The sequence below is a fragment of the Anarhichas minor genome, unplaced genomic scaffold, assembly GCF_050575085.1.
Source record: "Anarhichas minor isolate MPS153535 unplaced genomic scaffold, ASM5057508v1 ptg000026l, whole genome shotgun sequence".
NCBI classification, from domain to species: Eukaryota; Metazoa; Chordata; class Actinopteri; order Perciformes; family Anarhichadidae; genus Anarhichas; species Anarhichas minor.
This window is the reverse complement of record NW_027466472.1, coordinates 15,819,128-15,839,613: the sequence shown is the minus strand read 5'-3', so window position 1 is coordinate 15,839,613 and position 20,486 is coordinate 15,819,128. Positions and strand designations below refer to the sequence as shown.

General features: G+C 40.8%; 1 protein-coding gene across 1 annotated transcript in view; it reads right to left on the bottom strand.

Annotated features, from left to right (window-relative positions):
• Positions 1 to 20,486, bottom strand: part of b3glcta (beta 3-glucosyltransferase a) — a 54,795-nt gene that overhangs the window by 19,006 nt on the left and 15,303 nt on the right. The window contains exons 3-4 of the mRNA XM_076100742.1: positions 14,703 to 14,742; positions 4,992 to 5,101 (exon numbers count right to left, since the gene is read on the bottom strand). Coding sequence (XP_075956857.1) covers positions 4,992 to 5,101; positions 14,703 to 14,742 — 150 coding nt within the window. The remainder of the gene's footprint in view (positions 1 to 4,991; positions 5,102 to 14,702; positions 14,743 to 20,486) is intronic.

Genomic DNA, 20,486 nt, shown 5'->3' with positions numbered 1-20,486 from the left:
TCCTGTCTGTAAGATATGAAAATCTATTAGCAGAGTCTTGACCGCTAAATCTAACTTTAGTTGTTTAATCCATCTCAGTGAACATCATGTCTGCCCTTATTTTTGTTAATGATACATTATCACTGCATGGTAATGCAATTTGAACAATCTGCGCTGCTTGACCTCACAGCAATATTGTGTAATGTTGACAAAAATGAACACAGACTGTAAGGTTGCAAGTCATCTACAAATCCCATGAAAAGACCAAAACCAACAATATATTTGTAGTACAAGCATGGATTGTCTGATGTGCCACAGATCTTCATTGTTGTAATGCATTGACATGTTCCGTTATTACCATGAATCCACCTTGCATACCTACATTAGATCAATGGTAACGTGCCAGAAAACTACTTAACTATTATACTAAACTAAACTAAACTGTTCTGAAATGTCAACCACCTAAGCCTCTTAAAGTGAGAAAGGACAAGGTGAGTCTCATGGGAAGATTAAGAATAACCCGTACTACCTTATTTTGAAAAGTCTGATTTTAAGGTACAAAGTTAGCCCATGGTATGAAGTAGTACCATACTAATCATAGTACCATCAACAGCAGGCATAATCATTCTTGCTTTGCCTACAGGCCGATGTCACAGAACGCATTGTAGACGCTCTTCAGTCTTTTTGTTGGGACGGCCGTCGTCTTTCACTAGGACACGCTACACATAGTAAGATGAGCCATCGTTGCACCCGAGAGCTCATTTCCAATAAAGTCCATTTTATTTATATAGCCAAATATTACAAATCACACATTTACCTCATTTTCATCCCCAGCGTCTGGACGGTCGTGCTTTATCACGCTCATAATGTGTCGTCTGACCTTGGCTTTCCTTAGGGTGTGTTTGTTTTGATCTTTCCATGTCGTTGGTTGACAATAACAAAATGTAGAATAATTACAATCTTATCTTTTAAGGAGATAAAGCTAGTAAACAAACTGGTATTATCCCTTAAAACCCAATTTTGCCTTCAGGGTAGCTGCTCTTGTTTGCCCTCACACTACGCAATACACTGTAAGACATAAGATATTAATGGAAATAAGCAGAGGATATTTCAGGATGTGGACAGCGCACACAATCACGTCCACATAAGAGCAATCTGTTTCAGCAAAATGTTCCGTGGTGAGGAGGGCGAGTAGGTGTGTGAGTATTGTCTGAGAGAGCCAATGTTTCACACTGTGAGCAAAACAAAGCAGCAGAGCGTAAGACCCTGTGGTTCATTACTGCGTGGTCCACTCATCATGCATGAAGTCAGGAGGAAGAGTCTCCTCTGAGCCATTCTGTCTAACGGCAGCCTGTTTGATTTAGGGGATGGGTCTGACAATGTTTACCCTTATTCCACCCTATTAGTCAGTTAGCTCTCATCTAATATGAGCTTTATATTAAAGCTAATGGCACAATAACGCCTAACTTCTTTTATTTAACTGCTCTGTCTTTGACTTTCACATCATCGCAGTTATATAAAAAGTTTAAAAAAAAATAATAATAAAGCATCATCTTCAGCTAATAATGCAATCACAAAAACAAAGCTTTTGCTTCATAGAGCTATTGACATTCCTGGGATGAAGGAAGCGTTCAATAAGAGGAGACTGTGTGCAAGCTGCAGACTCCGAAACAGATAAGAGCTGGGCCTCATGTGGACATGCTTGCAACGAATAGAACACTGATTGCTTGGTGACTTGGGAGAAGATAGGGGTCACTTAGACCTGGTTGTAATGGAGGGACAGGAAGCTATATGCTTTTATCCCGAGGAGGGGCTGGAGGGGAGACTGTCTGTCAAAACCACTTCAGTGATGAAATGCCGTCAAATATGACATTGTTGATGTCAACAAGGGCCAAATCACAGACTGCAGAACAGGGATCCATATTAAAATAGTTTCATCCCAGTGGCACCTCAGATGCAAAACATTGTTAAGATAATAGGTGATGCATGAAAAGCTTTTGGACACATGGTGTGTTTTTACCACACCATGTCTCTGAGTCTAATCTCATTCTGTTGTACGTGTGCGTCTCGGCGGACATGAACATCGGCTAAACGACACAAACACTGTATAAATGCAATGTGAATTCCTCCCAGGAGACACGGTGCAAAACTGTAGGTAAATGGGCTGAGAGCCGCCACATAGAATACACAAGTTCCTGCCTGTGTAAATCTGTGGATATCACAGAACCTTCCACAGTCAGAGGAGGGTGGAAAAAGGCTCGGAGATAGAAAACCAGATTGTACATGTGTTTCCCGTCTCGGCGGTGCAGCGATCGGGTCATAAATCTTCAATTTATCATTGATGTTGGCCAGAAAGTGTAGCGATTCAGTGATACTAAGTCAGCCTCAAATCGCTTAAGAAGCTTTAAAGAAAGCATTTTTGTATCACAATGCTTTTCACCACAATGCTGGTGCTTTTTATTCTGTTTTTTTCCCTGACCTATAGAAAATAAAGTCCAAATACAACTGGATGATAAGAGTTTAAACAAAACCTGAACCGTGTGTGTCTGGAGTGTAGGACTAGAAATCAAAGGTTATTTCAGTTCTCCAAAGACTCCACTGTCTTTCTGATTCCAAGATATTTTCGAGGCAAGGGTTTTGCTCAAAGCTTTCTGTGGCAATGTACCACACGATACTGTGCATCAAACATGTTTAACGGCTCCAAACTAAGCTAATCTCTTGTATTATTTGGCTTTGATCTTTTTTCTTCAGTATCCCACCAACACCCTCTATGATTGTTAAACAGCTGAATTATAGGCGTGTGTGTGTGTGTGTGTGTGTGTGTGTGTGTGTGTTGTGCCTCCGAGGTGGCAGTGAAGTGGTGGATGGCGAATTGGAGAGTTTACATGTTTTCTACAGTGTATACTAATGTGACTAAAATATTTAGCTTTTGTTTTACATTTTGCATTACAGTACGCCATAATCCCGACACAGTTTTCATGAGGGCTGGTATTTACTAATCTTAGTTTCAAAGCTACTTTGCTGTCAGTTTTAAATATATTTACAACTGAAAAGACAGTTATGGATCTTAAAAACAGATGTTAATGAAGTATTGTGTTCAGTTGGGTCACGGTCTAAGAAACAAGCCAGCTCTTGGTGTGGATCCATGATTGTTTAACATTGTTTGTTTATTTCTGGCATGATTTTCATAAACTCCTGTTCCTATTTGAATTAAAAATTATAAAACTAAAAAATGAATTAAAGCTTGAAAAAACAACAACAAAATACTAGCTAGGATAATCAATAAACAAGGAGTAAACAATATTAAAGCTTAAATGCAAGTGTTTGAATTGTAATGTGTAATAGAAAAGTTAAATAAACACATCAGTCAATTGGATTAATCTCTGCTTTTCATTTTCATCCCTCTCTTTTGTATTTTCTCTTTTCCACTTGGTATTCCATTAAATCCTCTTCTATACAGATCTGAATCCAAATTCAATTAACATTTTCTGTTATCAAAAGACAAATCGTGTTTTTCTGAAGACCGTGGTGGAGGTACGTGACGCACTGTGTGAGTGCTCTCTACAGCGTGTCCACCTGAGGCGAAAGGTATTTTCACTCTGATTCTGTGAAGGTAACTCATTCTGATCACAAGTCTGTGGGTCTTATATTTCTTTGAAAAGCTGTCAAGCCTTTACTGCCTCTTTGAAAAGTTGCTGATTAAAATTCTCTCCCTGGACTTAGTTTGTGTAATTGCATGCAACAGAAACTAAAACGCCAGACATCTCTGGGATCATGAATGCAAACACAACGTGATGTGGAATTTATAAAGTCTGTCTCTTCTTGTAAAATGTGACGTCCATTAGTGGAACTGAATCCGTTCCTGATACATACCATCCTCTGGCACAGACTGATGCCACTATTCATTACAGGGAACTGCAATCTTTCCAAATTGTGAACAAATTTCACTGATAAGATTGAAATAATAAATGTATTTTGGACTTTGTATTGCTGAAGGTCAAGTGAAGGATTTCAATGTTGATGTAGCAAGATATTTAAATGCTGTGTGACACTAAGTCTTTTTCAAACAACAATAAACAGAGAAATAATGACTCAAAGTGATTATTTATATATTTTTCAGTTTGGTACAGTGAGTCAGTGGTGAAGGTAAAAGGTGTGTGACATCCAGCAGTAGTGGAGACTGAGACAAACACAAAAACAACGACGAACGCAAGAGCACAGAAGAATAAACCCAAATCTGAATGAGTCTCTTGCTACAGCAAACACAGCGAGCAGTTCCTTCATCTAATTTACTGTAACATTGTCATTAGGGATGCTGCGTTCACTACTTAACCAAACGGAATGCAACTCGTGTATTTCACCCCATTTCATTTGGCTCTGAAGAGATTTAACGAACAGAAGTAAATTGGCATTTCGACCTGAAAATGTGCTCTGTGTCTTCCTCTGACATGATGCTGATGTCTTTACAAATTGCACCAAATACTGAGCCGACGGTCCCAGGAGAAAAAAAGGTTTTCTTTCCTGCAGCTGTTTGGGAATTACAACATTTATTAAGATGACAGTATGCCTTCGGATAATCATCACTGCTCATTAAAAATGTACCTACAAGAGGCCGGGGATGGAAGGTTGATTTGCTGGTAAGAGTGATATATCTGAACATCAAAGCTGCACAAATGTCTGGATTTCCTAAATACATGCATATTTCCACAAACTACACTTTCATATTGTGGACGTAAGAGGTTTAATATAGAGGCTGTCATGAATAATTCTTCAAACTATCATTCCATATTTAAAATGATCAGTATTGGGTAGTAGTGAATGTATGAAAATACATTTCCAATCAAAGAAATGCTACAGCTTGCAACAACAACTCATATTCAGACGTTACTTTTGCTGCTAGTGATGATCGTTAGCTACATATATCTTCAGAAACGTATGTTGAGCTTTCATGTGCTCTTCCTCTTCCAAAATAAGAGCTTGTGTGCATGAGTGGAAGGTGTCTTGACTCTTACCTCTGCGAGACTGTGTGCCTGCTTCAGTAAGTCTGCTCTCCGTCTTTCCGCCTGCCTCACATGGAAGGAGTTGCTTTGACTCTGGATGACAAACACTATCTCCCGCAGGTCTGGAGGAACACAAAGGACGGAGATGTGAGACTGCTCACAGACTGTGAAAAAAAGGATCACGATCAATCGATGACCTTCTGAGTGCAAGACAAGATAAGACAAGTCTGAATAACTGAGGTGGTTTCGCTCATCTCAATTATTGGCCTGGTGATAATAACCAGCGCATCAAGAGCTTAATTGGCTCGGGGAGAGAGTTTATAAATGTCACAGCCCAGTCTGTGTTACTTAAAAAAATATTAGCAGTCAGAAGAGTCTTCCTCTGAGGTGCAGTAACGCCCCAAAAGGTTGACACAGCCCAGCTGTCCACTTCTGGCTGAGCGTCACAACTGCACCGGCAGTAAAACCCGGCATTGTTACTGCACGTTAAGGCCAAGGTTAACAGGGAGCCACTTGCTCAACAATGTCGGTTTAAAAAGCTGCTAACGCGGGCTACTTCAACGCTCACGACATGTTAAGACACCATCGCTGTCATTGACCCAGCTTGCTGCAGTTCCTCTTCACGTGAAATCCATTCAAAGGGACGTAACAGTGACACAGCTCAGTGAAGAATGACATTGGCTGCACAAACACATCCACATAAACCCTGGGGCTCTCACGACCAGTACAATCAAAACTAGACCAAAGCACCGGAGGGGGGGGGGGGGGGGAGAGAGAGAGAGAGAGGAGAGAATGAAAAAAGAAAAAAATCCTGTCATTTTGTCTTTGGCTCAGTACAATTACATTTGACAACTGCCAAATCCTGTACGCTGTCCCTCACATAAAGTCCGCAGCACCTGGCTGGAATGACTGTGACAACAAAAAAGGCTTTTCAAGAATGTAAAGCCGAGAGGTGGGAACCAACACGAGGTACGAATAAAAGCAGAGATGTAGGAGGTTTTTTTCCTGCTGTGACAGGCAGCTCAGAAACGTCCCGGTAATGAGATGTGCTGAGATTCTTTGTGACAAACATAACGAGCTTTGTTCCAAACTATTCGCCCTTGCTTCAGGCATTTTAATTAGCTGCTTAAGTATTTATACAGAATATAGTCATTAAGGGCATACCATGTCATGAATTATGATTAGATCGACCTTTTCCCACGAAGCTCTGCAAATTTTGCTGACTAAGTGTAATTTAGTGTTCCAAAACATAAATAAGTAACAGCCACTGCCGACAGGTCTATAATCTTCCCAGTGGAAGCAATGTAAGGGACGAGGGGACGGGCGAGTGCTGATAATGGCAGGATTAGATGGATTGCCTCCTCGATTACGCTGCTTGAACCTATTCCGTGGGTTCAGATATTAGCAGCGGGGTCGGGGGTAGACGCTGTGTCAGAGTACAGTATCTGTGTCCGATCTTTTTAATTAAGTGGTGGTGGGTGTGTCGCTCCTTTGCCCTGCTCATAACAAAGATCCCATTGATCCTGGAGCCCCGGTGAGGGGGGGGGGGGGGGGGGGGGTACTTTCTAAATCTCAACATGTCCATCTCCCAACAGATCTAACCCCCGTCGAGAGCTGAGCTTAGAGAGTGAATACACACTACACCACCTCTAAATGTCCTTCTGCTGAGTTTGCTAAATGACTGACTATGCATGTGTGTGTGTGTGTGTGCGTACGTGTATGTGCATATGGTTTCGCATAAAGCAGTGCATTTTAAAGCCCCAGGTGTGGTAACAGCCTCCTGATACTGCACAGTTCAGCAATAATGCCAGCTGCATGAGACTAACAGCAAAATCAGATAAGCAGGTTTCCAATCCCTCATTGTGCAGATAATGCACATCCCCTATGTCAACGCAAAGGAGAGTTGGGGGGGGAAAGAAAATAAACTAATTAAAGACTGAATTCACTGGCCTCGTCTCCACACTAATGGGTTTCGATTAATCTTCAAACAACGGGGAGAGAAGGAAAAAATCCCGTTACAACGTCTTCCTTCACCTCCATCATTCCTGTGTCCTCCTATCAGGTAAAAATCCCCTTTATGCACCCTCTCGACAGTCAGGGCAGCCAGTGTGCCATCAATACGTCTACCTGTATTTAATTATAGGGCAAAGATTTAAAACGCCTTTGGTGCCAAGGATGCCACAAAACACTTTTTTTAGTGGATTGGTGAGATTATCAAAGGATGCCTGTGGCCTGAGAAGAGAACTTCAGGCATTGCGAGGGCGTTATAGGAGGACGTTAAGGTGCTGGGAGGTGGCCAGGCTTGGGCTTTTGATGTAGTCGCTAGGGTGTTACTATTGTTCACGGTTGTGAGGTCTTTGTTTTTGTGCCATGTGTCCCATGGGAGGTGTTTCTCACCATCAGAACAGGGATTTCTGACTGTTCCAAGGGCAAGGCAGCACACCAGAGATTACTTTGCTGTGTTTGCTCCTCGACTATATGGGACAGTGTCATGCAATGTGTAAGAGAAGCTACATTGGCATACATATTTAAAAGGCATGGTTTAAAAAAAAAACTACATTTTGTGGTTTTTACACTTTGTCTAGTCGTTGTTTGAAGCTGGGGTGCAGAACTTTTGTCTTCCCCGTCAGGCATTGAGAGTAATTACACAAACGCCGGTTAATGACGTATGCCTGCAGGTGAGCTCGCTGCATTTCCCCCGGTGATTAGTGTTTGTCTTCGCTGTCGATAATTTTTTTACTTCAATCCTTTCTCTGAATGCCAAGTTTTTGTTTATCTGGAGAAGCCACTCCAGAAACCTTTCTTGGATAGTTCTTAGGATTTTCAACCATAGCCCAGAGTCCTATAGCAGCCGCTCCTTCACGATGTTCTCTCCCTCCTTTCTTTTTCTTTTACCAACTTGATTGACGATTATAACAAGTTTACAACACGTTAGGGGGACTAAACGTTGTCATAAAAAAGTACATATATAGACACAAAAAAAAAGTTTAGTTTAGTTTTTTTTATTCAGATATGGAGGTTTTCCAGGTGTTTGTGGTCATTGCAATGGTTGTGAGGGTGACTCTGGGGGCTTGACAAGGTGTTTTTGAATTTGTGCATGGTTAATAACTTTACTCGTACAGCACATTAAAGCCCAAAGCAACAACAATATCACAATAAAATCCCAATACAACAAAACAAACAATGATACCATTAAAGTCAAACCGAATTAAAAGCCAAGTAAAAAAGATGGTTCTTTAATTTATTTTTATAACTTCCAAGGGAGTTTGCTGTTCTAAGATCTACAGTTTAGGGCCATCAAAACAGAAAGCAGCCTCATTAGATTAAGCTAATGATATTAGTACCAGCAGTATTAACTCTAGTTTTATCAATAGCAGTATTCCCAGAGGTGAAAGTATGCATTTAATTCATCTGTTTAATAGTACGGCAAAGATGTGAAGCAGCAGCCTTGTGCCAAACACGCCACAAAGCTCCTTTTCTTTTTTTTGGTGGTTAAGTGAAATTTTCCAAGGATGCCTCTTGGCTGAAAATGATATGCTTCGAATGAAAGAGATTGAAGGTTACTGGGAAGATGAAGCCAAAGCCCCTATCACCTTGGAACAGATTATTCTATTTTGCCAGGCTGATGGAACTACAAAGCATGAGACTAGTGTTCGTTTGTCTCCCCTCACTCATTCAGTATTCCACAGGGGCCACTCCGGAGAAAAGAAAGACTGTATCAGCCTTGAAATATATTGGACGAAATGACACACGGGAGAATTCTGGCTCATTCTCTCCCTGATCTGATGATTTTCTCAGCGCACGGAGCCACCCTTTAAAGGCCATCACCATCTGAAGGCCTCTCTGCATACGAGAGGGCAGAGGATCAGACTGATGAAAGAACCGAGGAGGATAAAATAAAATGTGTTTGTACTTCTTGGCGTGTGCACGCACACGGGAGGTTGAAGTAAACATCTGCACTTGAATGCAGCTCTTGCAGTGGCTTGGCCCCTGCAGTGTTGTCACCTCATTGACACAAATCAATAGTGACACTTCCTTAGAGCGGGATGGCAGACATTGCCAAGTGGCAGAGGAGCTGAGAGCACACTGACGACTAGGCACTCCAGGAGCTCTGTCATCTCCATCAGTGTCACGGAGCAGGTGTGTTTGGTCACCAGGGCTGTCACAGGAATGTTTCCTTTCAGCCTGGAGTACCCCCATCCCCGTAGGTAGAGACAAAAAACACACCTCCATGGCATGGCAACCCGGAAGTGAGCGTGCACAAATGAATGCGTGGGTAAGTTTGGGAGAGCGGCGTTTGAATCTAGTTGAGAATTCTCAAAGAAAAAGGAGGAGTGTGAGGAGGGACAGCAGATCCATAGTGCAATTTCAATGACAAACGTCTGCAAAAGTAGAGAGGGATAAGATTCGGCGAGTGGGGCCATTAGGCTGTTGTGGGAACAATGAAACTGTCACGACCAGATCCAGAGCTCTTCATTGCCAGCAGATATTCAGAGATGACAGAGGATGTCAATAGCTCATTTCCATAGTCGACGGGCCTGGCTTCCTCACACAGCAGCAGCTGACTGTGCCGGTGTAAAACCTGCTACACTCCAGTGACTCACATTATTGCACTCCCAGTGACAAGATGGCCAAGAATCATCCTTTCTCCTAAAAAAAATCCCCTTCGTCTCTCTCTTTCTCACGTCCAATCCGGCCCATCCAAGAGACATACTACACCGAAGGGAATTGGATTGCAGTTTCCTGACCAAACTAACCATGACCGTCACACCACACAGCACCAGGGTGTAATAGCCAATCCACAGACATCCGGTGATATTCAATCTGGAAGGCCAAATTCAACCCCGTCTCCTCGAAAATTATGTTTCCAGACAACGGAACTGCTTTTTCGATTACGTTTATTGTCTCCCGCATTGGGGCCGCAGTTTTAAACACAGGGTTACCATTGAAATCTAAACAAATATGTAACAAAGACAAGAAAAGCAACTTGGTTAAGTTAAGTAAAACATCATTGTTTGGCTTAAAATAGTTTGTTTCGTCATTCAAGTTAAGTTAATTCAAATAAGTCAACCAATTTCACCTGGGACACAAACAGTGGCATCTTGGGTGTTTGTTTGACCCATGCACCCTGACCTTCCCCCTGTACAAAGTTCCACGGACGAGGATATAAAATGTATTTGTGATGCGTCAAAAACGAACATAAATTTGGGAGATAAATAGCTTCCCTCGAAATGTTATCGACAGTGCAGTTTTTTGTTTGTATGGGAACATAATTTTTAGGCTGCCAAATCCAATACAGCCAGCTTATTAGGCTGTTTGTGCTTTGATTAAGCCGTATAACATGAATTTACCTTCCCCATAGGCAATAATCTAGTGTGGCAGAGACCTATGTGTCTTGTAGCAAGTGAAACGATTTGCTATCGGCCTTCTTCTCATATTAATACAGAATTTGAATTGCCGTGCACGCGATCAATATGGAACATGGTGTATTTAGCTTTCAGCTTACTGCTGAAAAGGTCAGTGTCATAAATATCTCTCAGTAGAAGAGAGAGAGGCAGACAGAAAGGGATGAGCATGCAAACTAATAGAAAGAGATAGGTAGATGCACAAGGATTGCAAAAGAAGAAAGAGAGGAAGTGTGTGTGTGTGTGTGTGTGTGTGTGTGTGTGCTAGGTATGCATGAGGGCGAAAGCCATCAGGGGGAAAAGTCACTCTCTCATGTAAAAGTAAGCTCATTACAATTCTCTCCAAGTCGTAAAGCAAAAAAAAAAAACACACACACAAAACAATCACGCAGCAGATGCAACACGTAAAGGTTGGAGAAAAGCGTCTCCCATCTGTGATAATCACACACTCATTAGAGGTTCTCCAGAGTTCATGACTCTATGGACAACTTTGCCGAAGACTAATGAGAGCTGAACTCAACCCTTAAACCTCACTTAGCATCAATAATGCAGAAAGCCGGGGCAATTAACGCTTAACAGATTCCAGGTTTGCTTACGAAACCCATTATCCATAAAAGTGGAAATTGGATGAGACACCACTTGAAAATAAGTTAGTTAGTTTCATCCTCAGTAACAGATCTTGTTTTTTTTTTTTTTTAACGATACGTGATTGCACACTCCGTACATCAATACACGCCAGCGCCGTTTGTGACATTTTCTGAATTAATAAATTAAAAGAAAGAAAAGCAGAAACAATAGCGGTGGCGTGCAGCCGGTCGCCGGGAAACATGAGAGGGTTGGAAACAGAAAATAAGTCAAAGTAAATACAAAGTAAAATCCTGCAGTGTTAGCTGGCATGCAGGAAGAGTTCAGTCAACATCTTGTGGACATTGTACCTTCTGGAAAGACACAATGCGTATCTCGTGGGTTTGAAGAAGCTGGCTCCGAGCCACTTCCTGAATACAATACAACTGCTGAGGGGACAGGAGCACTGCTTTCCTGGGCGCAATAATTGTTACAGTGATAATCTGATTTAAATTCTGGCACACCTTCTCTGCTCTCAAACAATACCATTCATTGTTTGTGGTACAGAGTTGCCCTGCGCCCTAAACTATCAAACACTATACTTTAAAAAGAAAAGAAAAAAACGAAGCTTTTGTGGATGTACCTTGTATGCTGAAACATTTTTCTTTCTCTCACATATAAAAGAACCAAACCCTGAGGTCGTTTATTTTTCTACACCTTCAACGGTGAACATCTGATGTTGTTGCTGTAGTATTCCCTTAAAAGGCAAAGAGGTAGGTTATATTTCTACATCTGCAACAACGTTCAACAATCACAGGAAACACGGATACTGGCCATGACCGGAAGAGACAAGCGGCTTTACAGTAAGTAAGGAGATCAAATCCGGCTTCACGGTATTCACTTTTCATTTCTTTTTGCAATAGAAAAATGTATGACGAGGCAGCCAACTGTTATATATCAGATCAAAACTTGCATATCTTGCTTTTCTGACTTTTTAACTAAAATGCGGAGGAGAAATTGCCTACATTTTAAGAAAGGTACAGAATCAGCTTAATAGTAAAGTAAGTAATTACTGTGGTCTGGATGAAAAGCCAACTGGATTTCAGTCAAAACGGCCTCCTTTAGACATCACATAAGAGATAAGAGCATCATTGTCTCACATCTACTTACTGAAACAGCTGAGCTGGCAGACAAGACATCAAAATGTCTGAATCAGGATAAAACTAGACTTTTTCCTCTTTTTCTTTACAGCTACTTCCGTCCGAACGCATTACTCCATCGTGTGTGCAGGAGCAGTAAGTTAGAACACGGGACATGATCGTAAACTAACTTCTATAAAAGGTTTAATTGAAAAAGTTCCTTACATGCGTTATCATTCGTTACTGCGACTGCTCCGCTGGGCCACTGCATATAAAACGGCATTTTATCTGCTGTAATTTTTCTTCTTCTTCGTCTGAAAATGAAGTGAATTGACTGAATTAATCGGGCTAGACAGCCGAAGGCCCGACAAGATGTGTGTTATTAGGATGTCTATTGTTTTTCGTGATACAGCAGAATATAACGTTGTTTTTTTGATACTTTAATATAAATTGATTTAGAGAAGAAGAAAAAGAAGAAGAAAGCATTTTAGTGCAATATTTCTACATTTATGAACTAAATTTGAATGGCCAATTGAAGAAATATGCTCCTGTCAGCTAACATGTGTGCTGCAAACTGTGAAGCTACAATACAATGTGTGGAAAACAGACATTTGTTGATTGTGAAATTAAGTTACATTCAGTCGGGACTTGGGGCCCACGGCACTGATGGAGAACAATTTCATAGCACTCATATTTTAACAATGCAGATAATGCATCTTTATATCGCGGCTGATTTGAACAACCTCTTTTCCTGAGGCATTTCTGTAGGTGATCTTCTCCTAAGTTCCAGCTATCCGTGTTTTTGAGATGTACGATGTTACATTTTTTAAAACACTACGGCACAATACGCCCAGAGGACTCGCACTGCTTCTTGTAACGTGATCATGTAGATTTGTAGTGTGTACAAACTTCAATATAATGCCTGATTTAATTCAGACATCATTGAAACAGCATTTAGATTTGCATTCCCTCTAAAGTAACATTGTTCGAATCATGACTTCCAATACCTTCTAAAAGGTCACCAGTTCTTTTAAAATGAACAAGCTAGTTATTCATTTTGATGCAGTATTGTTACAACGATAGAAAGCCAGACTTTCCTTTATACATGATCTGAATTCCTGCTAACAAACAATATTTTCTGCAGGCGAGTGTGTAGCTTTCTTTTTTTTCTTTCTGCCGTGACAAAGGGAATTACTATGGCGGTGCCAGATAGCGAAGCTCCATTTTTCAGATGGCTGTCTGTTTGTATTTCCTCTCTGTGCCGAGGTGCCAAATGAGAGCATTATGAAGTTGCTTTTGTGTGCTTTTGCGTCTGCTGTGACCCAGTTGAATGAACAACAGGCAGAGGTCCAGTAAACTGGCTCCAAACTCTTCTGCATGCTCACGGAAATCACTCTCAGATAGTGATTGTGTGAGCCCCCTGGAGCATGGAAGGCATGCATGACATCTTTTTATTTGCTCTACTTATGAAATTTCTAGGTTCCTGTCAAATCGATAAAAGAGATGGGACTATTTTTATGGAAAAGTCTGAGGAACTCGGAAGATTACTTTTTCAAGGAAGGCACCACACAAAAGCCCTTTCAACAATTTAATTCGTTAGCATGTGCTATTCAAATGTCACCCTGTCCAACATTTTTCATTTCAAGATTTACTATTCATGATTGTATCAAGTGATAGTGTATTTCAATCCTTTGAGCACACGGTTAAAACTGAAAAAATATTCGGTAATAGCAAAAGGTCATCCCTTTGAATGAGTTCCTCTGATGCAGACTTATTCAAACACAATAACAGAGTCCAAAACATGACCCGCACTATGAACACAGGTACTATCAAGGACAGCAGCGATCTCATTGATATAAATACAAATATTCATATTATATTACAGCCTGCAAATCATAATTTGTATATATGTGATATCAGTGAAATACTCACTGGGTACAGTTTACCAAACCAGGAGATAACAACTTTGTGTGAGAAAGAGAGCATTTACTCTACTTAACAATTAACATTTTGTAAAAAAGCTTTTTGTTGCTGTTATTAAAATGGTGTAGAATACATTATTGTTAGTGGGGGAAAAATATTAGACAAAGCCTGAGAAGAGAGATGCATCTATAAAGCAGTAGCTATAAAACAGTATGTCTTTAGAATAATCATCTGGCGATCAAATCTGATAGCAGTAAAGACATTAAACCTGAATAGAACTTTAACATACAACACTTTAACACACGGCATAAAGAATAATGTGGAGAGACATTCTCCCTTTTAGTCAAGTAAATATTACCTTATTTATATATTTTCTGGCACCTTTTCATGACATAGCTATTATAGCTATTGCTAAAATGACACAAAGGTTAAGCCCATTGGTTTCCTAGCTGTACCCAGTTATTATCATGTACTGGGTGATTATAAAAGTACTTTAATTCAGGGTTCCTGCTCAATAACAATGTGTTATTCCTTATTCCTTGAGCTTCAGTAAGTATTTCATTAGCACCGCATATGCACAGAATATTTACACTGTATGTCTGGGCTGTAATCTAAAGCAACACCCATTTATTATTTCCTTCTTTTCAGTGTCTTACTTACCTACTGCTTAAATTAGAAAAAAAAAGACTTACCCAGTTGATTGTTGTGGATGACACGCATATCATCGTGGCTCTGAAAAGACAGATGTTTTTTTTTTTTATTAAAAATTGCAGCAACAAAAAAAGATCTTCAAACACATATCTGAATAATGACCTATATAAATCCACTTTTATGTTTTTAACAAAAGATGCAGAAAGTGTCAAAACATGTCTTGTGTGAAAACGCTCAGTTTCAGCTCACTGCTCCATTTCATCTTGCTAATCACTAATTAAGACTTAGTGATACTAAATATGGAAAGCCCTGCGGGTTATTTGGAGAAAAAAATGGGTGGCACCCCGCGTCATTAGTCCTCCCTAATTGTGTGGGTTTTCTGCCTGCAGCGTTTAAGCTCCGCGCATTCGGCTCAATTAAGGCGCTCGACACTGTTCCACCTCCAGAGCTGTCAGCGCACGCGGCAGACCACGGAGGGATGAGTAAATCAATCACGAGCTGAGCAAACTTTGAAGAGCTGTCTTTTCCCCTCCATCTTCATGAGGAAATCTTTCAGTCTTTGGGAGAAGGCGAGAACGTGCCGAGTTCTGGCTGTTTCTAGAACTCCAGAACGAGAACGTATTAATAGATAATGACAAACCCAGGCCTGTTTTGATTCATCACTTCCTCTAGACTAACAATCATTTCACTGGAAAGCTGTTGCAGCCTTTGGAGAGCTTAACGAAGTCATACATTCACTCTCGGTGGGTGTGTTGCAGTGGTTACAGGGAATCACAATACTTTGGTGGCAGTTGTGTGAGCTGGCCTGTATGTAACCCACTATCTCATCACATTTAGAGGGCGAGCAAATTTCATAATGGAAAACAAATCATTGAGTCAATTTCCTGCTTATGAACAGCTTCCTGCAACTGTTATGGCAACAAATCATTTATTTTTCAGAGGGCACATGATTCAGACACTTTCTCTCTCCTATTATATTCTAGTATTATTATCATTTTATTTTCTCCACATACACAGCGATGATTCATGTACATGCGAGGCTCTCTGTCTCTGGTCGTATATCCAGGTGATCAGAGTTAAAAGGGAAATATATGCACAGCCAGACAAGATGATATCAGGGTGATTTAATTCAGCGGGTACAAGACATCAGCTTAATTAGACTCAGTAGCATTCGTCATGCCCGCAAGGTTTCTGTCTCATCTTATCACACACACTTCTCTGAAATCATTTCCTCAGCTGAAGAGTGAGAGCACCTAAAGGAAAGAAAAAATGCATAGGCCGGGAGAATTTGACTCGTTATCAGATAATTACTCTGGTAAAATCTTTTCAACTTCGACAAATGTGATACACGGCAACAGGCAAATAATCATAAAAGGAATTTGCCCGGATGAATATGGTTGTTGTGACAGAAGAGTGGCAGTTGCAAAGGTTTTTTTAACTCCGTCTCCTTCAGCACAACTCAACTCTGAGGCAGAGAGGAAACGGAAAATCACTGCACTGTCGCTGTCAAACAAAATAAATCAAGACCTCCGGTGTGATGAATGGACTGAGTCGGGGAGAAGTTACCAATTACATCGATCGTGTGTGTGTGTGTGTGTGTCTGCAATGTGTGCATGTGAGTTCCGTACATGCTTTTACATGAGATAACACTCAATGTTTTATGACAGGATTTAATGAGGTCTTAATTAGACATCTAGCCAAACAGTATACTTCTACACAGTCTTAAATCAGTTTGTAATGCTTTATGTATATCGGGAGTTATTTTGTTATGAGCTGTAGTATTATAGCCTGTGTTGAGTCTGAATAAAAAGGGCAGCCCTCTAATTCATTTCAATTAGTACACTATTTTGTCACAGCAGGTCTGCCAATGCAGCTGCCTACAGCAAAAAAAACCGGGGTCATCTGGCAACACCTCATCTAGCAAAGCATTGCTCTGCCCAATCAGTCACATGCAAGCACGCATTCTTTGTACTGTAAATGACTTTTTACTGTTAGGGTTGGGCGATATTAAAATACCCCTACTCACAATGTTGCCTTAAGAAAAACAACTGGGGAGGTTATTTTTATTCAATAACCTGTTTAACATGTTAATTATCCACCGTTTGACTATCACGTGTCTATTTTGTTTGCCTTTGCAAAAGTCCCGGACATTGAGGGTTGATGGGAGTTTTAGTCCGGCTGATGGCGGAGACTCTGTTGGATGGTGAGTTTTAAGATGGTAGTGGAGATTTGTTTCTCCATCTTTAGTTTTAACTTGTTTATAGCACAGCTTGCTGTCACTGGCTCTCCTTTTTAGTTTAGTTCAAAACCAAATTATCACCAATGGATGCATTTGCATTCTTTTTGCTAACAAAGAGCGAGCATCTTTCCAGCTGGAGTTAGGGCGCGATGGGTAATTACGTACACGCTGAGATGTTTTACTCTTTCTGATACGCTGCAACAATGCGGTGAAGCACAGAGAAAGCATTACTACAGGTGTTGCATAATTGAATATGTTTTTGTTATTGTGGGTATGTGAGCACCATTATCCAGGACAACCAATATTGTGTTGAACAATAATCTTGTCAATACTAATTACTGTTAAATAAGGACAGAGGATACAATGACTGTTGCTATCTTCACAGAGTTGTAACATCCTGTAACATGCCGTCTGTTTAGCCTTCAAGCTCATGGATGCATTACTCAAACTGGACTTCTTGGATCATATTTCGTCCTCTCACCTGTTGCTGTTTGTCGAGGCTGAACACCTGTTTGAGATACCCGGATTATGTATTCATACTTATTGAAAAATTCTGAAATGATGTCAAATTATCTACATTTAGCCGGTTCTTTTTTTGTTTGGTTTATCGACGATATTCTAATATATAAAAAAAAAAAAACAGGTCAGACTTTGCCTCGAAAAAACCCCACAAAAAGTCTGATTGATTTCCATCTTTGTCCTTTGTGTTTACACACCAATATGAATAAAAAAGATCTGTGCAGTTGAGTGACACCGGGGCCTCACATCTTTCTATAGTAAATGATCCAATATTCTGCACAAGAGTGAACTCAGATCAGGTCTAACATCATTTTCGCCATTACTGAAAGATGAATTATTCTCGGCTCACGGAGCTCAGCTCTTTTTGGCCTTCTATGCTTCTGCACACAGGTAACGCTTTCCTTAATCCCATCTGACAGCCGGCTGTCAGCCATTTGCAGCAGGAATCAGACACCCATAGGTGTTGAAAAGGAATTGCTATGAGTCTACGCTGTCTATCTGAAGGGGTTAGTTTCACCGTGCCTTGAGCGCTTTTTGGTCTCCGGCACCTCAGCACTGATGCAGACAGACAGAAAGATTGTGCCTCGTGTAGTTTAACCTCAGAACATCGGCAGCATATCACGGCTGAGGTGTACATGTGTAAACTCCTCGGCATGCTCAACCTACATAATCTGTGATTGTTATGTAATCAAGGACACCCCCAAAGACAACCCTTTGAGGCCTGCCTTTGATTTTGGAGGCCCTTCACATGCACGGCAGAGCTCCTGCCCCGTGCTACATCTCTCAATCCCGAGGGCACCGGCGCTCCACTGATGTGAGTGACCCGTCAGGTCCCATCAGCTTTCTGCTCACTGACGGCAAGAATGATTCAAGGTTACGGGACTTTCTGAATTCTGACATGCGAGAGAAAATATATGGGATGTTTACAGAAGCTAGTTGTCTAGAAGGACCTTCCGTACCTAAGGTTATTATTCATATTCCCCTTTCTATATTTACATTAAATGAGGAATAAAGGGATTTGTACATTCTTCAGCTTCATTTTGAGGATGCTTTCAGATCGACTGAGCAGGTTTAAAAATGAAAACCCCTTTTGTATCCTTACTCCATGTCAGAAAAATTGTATTCAAGAGTCATTTTTCACAGCAAAAGCTCTTAATGTGTGATGACTTAATGACTTGGAACGTCTGCTCCATTGAAACATCAGAAGGCTTTTTTTTTTTTTTTTTTTCCACAGCCTTTCTTTTTGCATTAAGTTGACTTCAACTGGATATTAGGAGAAAAATAAAGACAGAAAAACTGTTAGGTTAAACTGTTAACTTGCTTTTAATAATATTACCATTTCCCCCGTGATGTCGTGGCTGACAGTAGCCAGTCAAGCCTGCAGTTGACAAAGATTACTGCGGCAGGTTTGCCTCTTGAAATCCGTACTCTACTTTTGAAACAATGCCTCGTTGATTTCAGATGCAGGTAGACGATGCTTGATCAGACGTGGCCGTACTGGCTAACATAGCTAACTGGCTTCATGAATTGGTTGAGCATGCCGTCTCCTGATCGTTTTATGTCCAGCGGACTCGCTTTAAAACGAGATTCTTGTAAAAAGGGGTCTTCAATATAGCTACATACATGATATCAGGCAAAATGTCAGCATCCTCACCAGTTGATGAACCATATAGAAGACATGCTATAAAACATGCAACAATGTCTACAGTAACAATATTTAATACCACTATGAAAAACATGAATGCATTTTCAATTCAGTTGGTAGACATTTCCACAATTTTCTCTGTTTTAACTCCTAACAAAACCCTGCTTAGCTTAAATACTTGTTATGAGCAAAAACATACTGTTGAAAATACACATTTGAGAGAAAAGGCAAACCTAACAGCAAACCTAACAGCTAACGTTGGCGGAGGTTTCTGGAGTACACACTTACAAATAATAGGACAGAACTGACCCTAAACTTTGATAGCATCCAGGTCCGGCCTACACACACTTACGAAACACTAAATAGAGAACAAGCTACTCGTAGATGAACTTTTTCTCACGTAACATGGAAACCCACAAACTAATTTAGTTTATGATCTGCTCATATGGAGGACTGCAGCACTTTAAACACACAGTTTAATCAATTGCCTACTCTCATGCTGTTGTGTTTTTGGAAAGGCTAAAAAAAAACAATTCTCCAAACTCTTTAAATGGCGAGTATTGCTCTCATAAAGAGCTCGATGCACACGAGTTCGGCATGCGGAAGAGCCACAGACCTGCCGTGCCTAGTTACGGTTGCTAAGCTGTGATTGGACAATAAATCCTCGGGGGGGGGGGGGGGGGGGAGGATTTAGCCAACAGTCAATTAAAACTTCTTTCTAAGTTATAAAAGTGATCTCAAGAATGGTCAAATCATAAATATTGGACTGTCTGCCTCGGTGTGAAACACAAAAGAAGCAATCAAACGTCTGTGACAGATTCACTGGATCCCTGTACGCCTGAGAAGACAAATGAACAGTGTGGAGCAGAGCAAGATAGAGAGATGGCTAATGGTCAGTGGTGCAGACTGTTTTCAATGGAAAGTAGCCAAAGCCAATGAGGCCAAGCTACACTTCACTGACTGTAGCAAGCTTTATCATTATCTATTATAATGTTTTAAGCTGCTATCATCTCATCAAGACGCATCTAAATTCAAACACTTCATCACGTTGTACAGACGTACAGTGTCATGAATAGAGACAGTGGAGTAAAGTCAGTCTTGTAAAGACGCTGCATTGTGAGAAAAAACGAAGAAATTAAATAAAAGCAAGTAGCTGCCTGCAAAAAGATTGGGGGTCAGTGATTGGATGTTAGGGACACACATTGACATTTCTCTCTGGCGGCTGATTGGTCAAAGCCACCTGAGAGCAAATGGCGACTTATTTCAAGGGGGAGGAGTTAAGCCCGAAAAGTTGCCAGGTTTCTCACTAGGCGCTGTGTTAAATAAAGTCGCCAAATCTAGCGAGAAACTCGCTAACATGGAAACACGGCCACCGTTAGCTAATGCTAGGCTACATCGCTGCAGCTGTGGTTATTCATTTTT